We start from the raw sequence: 9,032 nt of genomic DNA on the forward strand, positions 1-9,032 counted from the left end.
AAGTGTAGCTGAATTCCATTTTTTTGTTTCTGAGATATTTCCTCATGATATAGTGTGTTTGAGAACTTTCAGGGGATATATATGAGCATGCTGTTGTTCTCAGTGTGAAGATCGAGGATCAAGATGCATTTGAGAGGGATTTCTTTCAGTTGAAGCCTTACTACACAGATGCTGGGTTAGTTTATACTGTGTTCAATTCATCTATGTCCTACTTCCTTGTATGAAGAGTATAGACATCGTCACTGGGCATGTATTTTGGGGTTCATGACTTGATTTGTTTGGGCATTGCCTACAATTATCCTCGCATCAATAAGGGTAGCATAATAGTTTTAAATATTTTTTTGGGGAGGGGGCACATGTGGCTTTGCAACTGCCTATAATTATTTATTTGAATGTGAGGTTAGAAGAACATATAACTAAGCCTGAGATCATAACAAAAACATCGGGATCAAACAACATGCCTGCTGCTGATTCTTTTCTACTGCTTAGCTTTTTATAACTCAGTCCTTCTCTTTTTTTTCTTGTATTATTAATTTTAAAGGTATGCTAATGAATTTTTATTTTCTTTGGAGCAGAAACCGGCTTCCGCCATCCCCGCAGGAATATCCAATTTTAGGTCTCAACCTGTTGAGACTCCTTGTGCAGAATAGAATTGCTGAATTCCACACTGAACTGGAACTTCTTTCTCCGACTGCTTTGGAGAATACTTGCATTAAGCATGCAGTGGAATTGGAGCAATCCTTCATGGAAGGGGCTTACAACCGTGTGTTGACTGCCCGACAAACAGTGCCAGATGAGACTTATGTGTACTTCATGGATCTTCTGGCGAAGACAGTAAGGTAAATTGGTTAATTCTTATCTTCAATAATACTTTAGTGGGTATCATGAATTTAAAGTAATAGGCAACAGCAAACTGCAAACAAGCATTTGGAGAACTCTTTCTGAATTATATTGCAATGTAACTTCATATCTGTAAACTATTACATGAAAATCAAGAAGCTTTTCACCACTGGGAATATGTGATTGGTAGAAGTGGTAAGCCTTTTCATCTGTTTTGAATTTATAGGTTTGTATTTACTCTCTAAAACATGATTAATTTTTAGTTGATTGCTGTTCTATCACTTTCAGAGATGAAATAGCTGGATGCAGTGAGAAGGCATATGATTTTCTTTCAATTAATGATGCGCGACAAATGTTGCTGTACTCTTCTGACCAAGAACTGTTGGAATACATCAAGGAGGTATGCATTATTGCCACGAGTCATGTGTTTTCTTCCAACTATTCAAACTTACTGATCAACTTGGGAGTAATTTAAGTGATCTCTTGTTTCTACAATTATCTGGTTAGTTGTGAAATACCTTTAGATCATATCCAAACTCTTGCCAGAAGCCCTTTGTTTAAAGGTGGGAATGCTGCATGACAAAGTTGAATGTTAGGAGCAGCCAGTTGTTTGGGATGAATGAGGCCCTAGCCCAAGGGATTAGCCTTGGTTCTGGAATATGTGAAATAGCAGATATAGCTCAAATACTTGATGGCTACAGTTTTCTGGATTTATGTTAATTAATTGCTAAAAGCCTATTAGATGTGCCATTAGTTATGAATCTGCCACGATAGAAAGATGCCTTTCTTTCTCCTTCTAGCTAGATATTTCTCTTATATACTTGTGTATCTGGGTAGCGCTTTTCGCTTTTTAATGATATTTTGATTACTTATCACTCACCCAAAAAAAAAAAATCCTCATAATCTGTTGCTTGAATGCAGGAGCATACTGAATGGGAGATAAAGAATGGTTTTGTATTTTTCCAGAAGGCCAAAGACTCTGCACCTTGCAAGGAAATACCTTCTCTGCAACTGATCAACCAGACACTCAGCTACGCAAGAGAGTTGGAGCGGATTGTGTAAAAGAGAGCCAAACTGGCAACGCTTGTTAGTCTGCTATCAATTCCAATACCCCCAAAACTGATGCTGATTCTGTTGTTGAAAATCATTTCCATCCCAATTTGTACCCTAATCCGACCACTTCTGTGGCACAAATTTTCAGCTTGTGCCTTGGCATTCATCATTGCTTAGTGTTCAGTACATTTACGTTTCTTAAAGTTGGTATTATTTTCTGAATTTGTGTTTCTACTGGCTGAGAAAAATGCGAATCTTATTTAAGATGTTGCTGAACCTAACATTATGTATCAGTCTATTGACATAAACAATGTCATATTATATCTGTGCCCAAGACTTTTGAAAAGCAGGACAAAGTTTTTTTCCAATCTAGTTTAGTTTAATAGACTATCTTATTAAAAATGCACATGAAAATCACATGCTTTAATAGATTAGTTTAAAAGAATTTCATCCATTTCAGTTTGTAGAAAACTTTGGTCTTTTGAAGAGCGAAGTTCACTAATTGACTTGTTACCCAAGTTTCTATTACGAGTAATGCTATTGCAATATATTTAATTTTTATTTTACTATGCTAACATGTCCGAGATGCTGGATTTTTTTTTTTGTTCTTCTAACAAGGACTGATTCAATGGCTACTACATCCTGTCATGTTTGCATAGCGAGATAAAGATGTTGCAATACCATTTCACTCTTATTTGTAGGTGATACCGTGATAAGCGTTAAGGAAGATGCCTAGGAGAAGAAGCATACAAGAGTGCCTTTTTTCTAATTAAGAGTGAAGTGCCTTATTAGCACGAAAGATGTTCTCAAGGAGAGAGTTCAAAACGTCAAATGATCAATAAAGCTCAATTGGCATATTAATTGGATATAGACTTTCCTGCCTTAGCCTTAGGGGCAGATAGACAAGGCGAATTACGGAGGTAGGATTTCAACTCAGGATCTATGCTTTAACACCATAATAAAATAATGAACACTTATTCTAAAAGTTCAAACTTTAAAAAAAAAAAACGTTGAATTTAATAGATTAATTGATGCTTTAATGTTCCCCTAACAATTACCCAATTCAACATAGGTCCAATTTGGGTCTTAGATAAGCATGCCTCTTTGTCAGTAACCAAAACCTTATGGTCTAACGTTTATTGATAAGGCACCTAGTGAACTAGGTTAGAAAAGATCAGCCTTTGAGAAAAAAGTAATGTTATTTAGTAACTATTATACGACTGTAATATGGTGTTTCTATGTGGAATTCAACAACACAAGAGAAAACCACCAACCAAAACTCCCTCGAAACATAATGAAATAGTGTCTAAATAGTTTTGTAGGTTTTTACATTTTCATCACTAAATAAATAGATTCTAAATTAACTTCTGAAACATATATATATATATATATAACCTAAAAACTACGAATTTTGCAACAATTGTCGATCATAATAAGAAAGTGGAGAAAGGAATCCATTGGAAAACGTAAATATATACTACAGTTTAGCCTGCTTCAACATATAAGATTAGAAAACGGTATAAATTATTCCTTCATTGTTATGCAATGCTTCTTACATGATTTCATCAACTCTAGTTAACAATTATAATTACCTTGATTCTTTAATCTGCATATTTCTACTTAACACTCCATATTTAAAAAAAAAATGCTGGACCTAAAGCTGCAAAAAACAGCTAAAAAAACAAACACTACAATTTGCTATACACCCAAACTCTAAGCAAAACCAAAACAAATCTGCAGTACAACAAACCGCAGTAACTACAAAACATATACCAATCAATCAAAGCTATACAAGTAATTGATCAAATTTTTTATGGATAAGTAATTCATATCATTAAAGAGCGCAGATGAGCGCAATTGTTTCTTATTAAGATATAAGAAACTACACGTACGTTTAGCCGACGTGTCCAATGGTGACGCCACCTTGTCCAGAATCGAATGGAGGAGGTCATTTGGAAGCCATGCATGCCCAGTCTGATTCTGATTTTGATTATGACGTCCATGAAATTGCCATGCCTATATATATATATATAGTAATTGATGGCTGCTATAAGAATCTTAGACAAGATCACCGACATGAATGTCCACTCAGTGACAATTGCCGTTAACTAATAAAGATGTTCAATTGTGTTTTTGTTATATTATTTATGAAACAATTACCGCAACTTATGGAATTCCTTGTACGTCTCAATTTGGTTATTGAGAGCACCTAAGAAATTAAGAGAAATAATATCAATAAATAAAAATATATCATAATCATGGTATCAATATTATTTAATACCATTTATTTCTCCATTTCGTCAAAACCTTAATCAATCTCGTGATCTCCTACTTGTAATGATACAAGTTCATCTTGTATCACTCTTATGTCTCTCTAAAGATGACATTAGACTTGTGATTGATCATTACTAGATTTTGATCAAATAATAATTTTAAAAATTACCTCAATTTTGGAGGGACAGAAGACAGATTAATAGAGTTACTCTCTCCTACGGCCTCAATAGGAATATATACAATTCTCTTTATTGTCAAACCACAATTACATGTATGGAGATAACAAATCCGACTTTAATTAAATGATCGTAAATACTAAATTGATACAAGTAATAAATGTTGATTTGCAAAATCTTAATCATTTAATATGGAAACAATTTTTGAGATTTCAGAATTTTTACATGGTAGAATATCGTTTGTAGGAGATATGAGATATGATGCAGATTCACAATATAATGGTTGTTCTTAAAAATTAAACCAGACTAAAGATGCACATAACGTACAGATCTTAAACCAAAAAAAAAAAAAAAAAGATCCAGAAATGAATTTTAAACATAATTACATCAAGAACAATTGTTGTACTGACATGAAAATGTAAAATATTAATTAAGCAGTTAGAAATATTGCAAGTGGTTTAATTTTAGAAACTGAAAATAGATACTAATCTATTTTTAAAAGAAAAATGCTAGGCTTCATTCTCTCAACCATCTCCATACATATTACATTCGTTCAACCCGAACTCCATATCATAATATAAAGAAATAAACAATTTTTTTTAATTTTTTTTTTTTTAAAAAAAAAAAAAATTGTTTATTTCTTTATATTATGATATAATTGATAAATAATATAATTGATTCAATCGACTAGTTGACCAAGAACAAAAACAAAATCAAAATTATTATATTTAATATTATATAAATTTAATCCTCAACGTTCACTCTATTATTATCATTTTTTGATTGGTGTTAATTTTGTCAATTTTACTGAGAATTTTCTACTATAATAAAAATTAGTTATATTTTCAAAAGTAAGAGTGAGAAAGAAACCGACAAAATTGATGATGAGATCATCATAATAATAGTGATTGAGGATTCTATATATCCAAGTGTTTGACCTATATGATATAAATGTAATGGTATTGGTTTTGGTAGAAACGATGGAAAAATTATCTTTAAAAGCACATTGGTTATTATTATTATTAATTTTGTTTAAAAATCGCATCTTTGCCTATTTTTCTCACCAATTAAATTAAAGGTAACTTCACTAAAGACTCATGAATTCAATCAAATTCAATTGAAGGTTATATGCAATAATGCTAGCTGACACGGTAGTCTCAAACAACCTAAACGTAGCCCCTTCCCCTTGTATTTTTTCTATTGCACCGCACAACAATGGAGATCTAAAGAACCAAGGGTGTGGGCCGTGTGGCTGGCATGAGAAAACTGACTGGCACAGCGCAAGGTGGTGGCTAGGCGGCGATTGGAGAAGATCCCAACAAGTAAAAGCATGGCTGGAGCGGTGTTTTTTGGGCGGTAGGCTGATAGTGAGAAGGCCAGTGCTAGCTGTTGCGGCTCGGTGGTGGGCTTGTTTGGAGGTGGTAAATGTGCTCCCTCTCACTTGTTGGAGTAGGGATGATAAATGTGCAAAGATGACATCCATAACAAAGTTGTTTATTACTTGGGCTGGTTGTGAGCAAATTGATAGAGACATGTGAGTGTGGCTTGTTTTTTGGACGTTATGATAATATCTCTACATCACAAAAACAAAAATACACTTTGGGCGATTTTCAATTATTTTATGGCTTTGACTGACGAAACATTCAAAACCCATCTCTAATACCAAACTGATGTAGGACAAGAAGCAATTAAGAAGAAATTTGAAGCAAAAGAAGACAAGTCAAGAAGAGAAGACGAGAAAAACGACAACAGTCGGACCCAAATTTTTAATTCATTATAAGCTGTTAAATATAATAGAAAAGTAGGTTTAAATAGACTAGGAATTAAACCTAGAAGTCCAAAATAAAATGATGCAACCCGTCTGAAAAATAAATAATAAAACAAAAAAAAGCAAACTAATAATGATTCAACTCTCAACCACCCAACAACAAGGTCATGGGCTGGTGTGATCTGTAGCTCGATCGTGTCTAGTGTCCCACACCACTAATCCTAAAGAAACAGCTCCTAGTCCTAGTTGAATACCCTCTTGAAGAGGATACTCCTTCAAGGCATTTTGACATTTCCTGTATCTGAACGGGCCTGGTTCAAGAAAATGAATTCACACAGTCAAATCCCCACGGCCCTTGATCCATTGGATAATGAACTGTCAAAACCAAGTGTATGTATGACAAGTACAATTTCTGTGGATTAGGGAATGATAAATGTCAAAATTAATTCGAAAAAAAAAAAAAAAAAAAAACTAGAGCAAAGTTAATTCAGCTGAGTATGTTTTGTTGAACAAAAATTAGGGACAAATTAGCAGGCTAAACAGGGTTAAAACTACTATAGTTATAATTTGTTTATCCATTGAAGAATGACAGCTTTCAAAACAAATTCTTTAAAAAAAAAAAAAAAAAAAGTCTGAACAAAGTTATTTTAGCTAAAGATATCCAACACTTTTTTTCTTAAAAACACTAAACATAGTTCCATTAATATATTGGTTAACATCCACACAAAATATGAACATGAGATGAGTAGCCGGCTTATTGACCTTAAAAGATGTCCTTAAGTTCACACAACACATCAGAAAACTTTTAAAAAATTTCATTACATAAAGCATCAATCTCCTTCTGCTGCAAAACATTATCCTACCGTACGTGAAACTTTAGGACTTGCTTCTAGAATTAAAGTTCCCTTTACAGAATGTATCAACAAATTTCAGCTATCTAAAAGAAAAAAACCAAACCTCCTTGGAAACAAAGGTTTTCATGATGTTGAACATGTACAATTACAGCAATTTCAGTGCGCTTGGCTAATTCAATGTTTCTGTGGTAACTAAGAAAGACAACAAGATATCCAACACACCCCCACTCCAGCCTGAGAGAGAGAAAGAATGAGGGATGCTTCTCCAGTTTGGAGTATTTCAGATACCACTACCAAAGCTTGATCATAATAATATTGAGCTAGCTCCAATAACAGAACAACTGTGAAGTTGTAGAACATTTCTCAAATGTACAAAAAGGAAGCCCAACTAGAAGAAATGGAGTCTATGTTGATGTTGACGATATATCAGTCTATTGCAACAAACTGACTTGAAATGATCTAGATTGCCAATTAGGACCATTGCACTCATGGAGAAAAAAACTGACATGAACCACAACTGCATCCTCCACCTCATTTTTGTAGAAGAGTTGGAATTCATTGGCATATAATTGAGATTGGATCTGTGACTAACATCCATAATCAGAATTTAAGCATGCAACTCAACCAACCCACTTGAGGTCAAATCATAGATGTAGAAGATCAATTCCAATCTCTACTAAAATATCTATCTAATTTATTCCTAAACAAGGACAGTAAAGGAAAGATACCCGACAAAGTCTACATTGGCTGAGGTGCAAGATTTCCAGCTACACCAAATTAATGAACCCAAGTGAGCTCAGAGCTTCTGTTTAGGCACACCCTGCAAGAAGAAAATGACTTGTAATCAGAATTTCAATCTTTTAATTGTGTGGGAAAGCAATCACTAAAGTCCTCTTGAAGTAGACGGCAAACTCACTAGGTGGAAAGCGCAGTATATTGAACAAATAATTATACAGATAACAGCTCAATCCTTTCAAAAGGGGAAAAAGGGTTAGATCGATTGTTAAAAATGGCCTCTCTTTCGCGAATTGCAGTTTTCTCCAAACCCAATCAATAGACATACAAATATCCCTTAATATCAAATCAACTAGCTCGGAAAATAGTCTAAAACGCATTATAATTTGGAAAGCACATATTTACCTAAATCACGGTAAGCATAAAATTAGAAGAAGGGAGAATGAGGCATAGACTAATTCAAGAGGAAGTAAAAACATTGAAGCTCAATGAGAGAGAAATAGTGAAACCTAAATCAAACCTGGAACATAGATACTGGACCACATCGGAAAATTTTTCCCCAACCTTCCATCGACGGAGATTTCCTCGAATGATTCGAAAGTGAAGCCCTCCATGGGCTCTAAAAGCCCACTAACATTGGTGGGCCTTCTCTCAACCCCCACGAAATCAAAACTCCTCCGAACCACTCTCTGCGTACTCTCTCCCTCCTCCTCTGTTTCTAAAACATCCTTGGCCATGTCAGCAATAAACATTTCAAAAAAAAAACCAAATCAATGAAAAGAGCTAACTGCCTGCGACGAGGAGGACCTATATAAACAGCAGCACCACCTCCCCTGTCTCATTCTCTCATTTTTCACAAAACCATCGCCTCATTGCAACCCTAGCCTAGCTCCTCCCACATTCAGTGTGTTGTCGTCATGATGCAAGGTCCTCCTCCATGTCTGCAGAAGTTATCCGACGAAGAAGAGAAACAACGCAAAAAACTGGAAAAACTGAAAAAAGAGCCTCTGGAGCCGGAGGAACCTCAGTGCGAGGAAGTAGTTACTGTAACTGAGTCTGCTGTCGGAAATACTTGGCCGACCGGACTGAGGAGGAGGCGTCCTAGTCCTACACCGATAGCTTTCGGTGCGGAACATGTTACCGAGGAAGTTGTTACTGAGGATGTGACCGGACAGGCTCTGGAGGCCGGAAAGAAAGAGAAGCAGGAAATACTGGAAAAAGAGCCTCTGGAGCCGGAGGAACCTCAGTGCGAGGAAGTTGCCGCCGAGGTTCAGGATGCGACCGAGGAAGCTGCCGCCGAGATTCAGGATGCGACCGAGGAAGCTGCCGCCG

At 35.3% G+C, this 9,032-nt stretch overlaps 2 protein-coding genes across 4 annotated transcripts in view; one reads left to right on the plus strand and one right to left on the minus strand.

Annotated features, from left to right (window-relative positions):
- Nucleotides 1–2,261, plus strand: part of LOC132174790 (26S proteasome non-ATPase regulatory subunit 8 homolog A) — a 3,584-nt gene extending 1,323 nt beyond the window's left edge. The window contains exons 3-6 of the mRNA XM_059586468.1: nt 73–175; nt 576–839; nt 1,129–1,240; nt 1,762–2,261. Of these exons, the coding sequence (XP_059442451.1) occupies nt 73–175; nt 576–839; nt 1,129–1,240; nt 1,762–1,902 (620 nt within the window). The 3' untranslated portion in view covers nt 1,903–2,261. The remainder of the gene's footprint in view (nt 1–72; nt 176–575; nt 840–1,128; nt 1,241–1,761) is intronic.
- Nucleotides 2,262–6,102: 3,841 nt separating this feature from the next.
- Nucleotides 6,103–8,609, minus strand: LOC132176201 (uncharacterized). 3 transcript variants are annotated; one of them, XR_009439499.1, is made up of 3 exons: nt 8,221–8,609; nt 7,694–7,785; nt 6,103–6,422 (listed from the first exon to the last, which is right to left on the minus strand). XR_009439499.1 is itself a non-coding variant. In XM_059588337.1 (2 exons), exons 1-2 carry the CDS (start codon nt 8,450–8,452, stop codon nt 6,277–6,279), a joined length of 378 nt encoding a protein of 125 aa, XP_059444320.1. In that variant the 5' UTR covers nt 8,453–8,609; the 3' UTR covers nt 6,103–6,276. The 3 variants fall into 3 exon arrangements, 1 of the variants encoding a protein (XP_059444320.1); XR_009439500.1 differs by lacking the exon at nt 6,103–6,422 and adding an exon at nt 6,867–7,546; XM_059588337.1 differs by lacking the exon at nt 7,694–7,785.
- Between the last annotated feature and the right edge of the window lie 423 nt (nt 8,610–9,032).

The sequence above is a fragment of the Corylus avellana genome, chromosome ca3, assembly GCF_901000735.1.
Source record: "Corylus avellana chromosome ca3, CavTom2PMs-1.0".
NCBI classification, from domain to species: Eukaryota; Viridiplantae; Streptophyta; class Magnoliopsida; order Fagales; family Betulaceae; genus Corylus; species Corylus avellana.

What these genes read in the sequence shown, in the direction of transcription:
- LOC132176201 (XM_059588337.1), bottom strand. Translation starts at nt 8,452, where the DNA reads ATGTTTATTGCTGACATGGCCAAGGATGTTTTAGAAACAGAGGAGGAG. An exon ending in GTCCAGTATCTATGTTCCAG is followed by an intron (nt 6,423 to 8,220) that starts GTTTGATTTAGG and finishes TTCTTGAACCAG; the next exon opens with GCCCGTTCAGATACAGGAAA.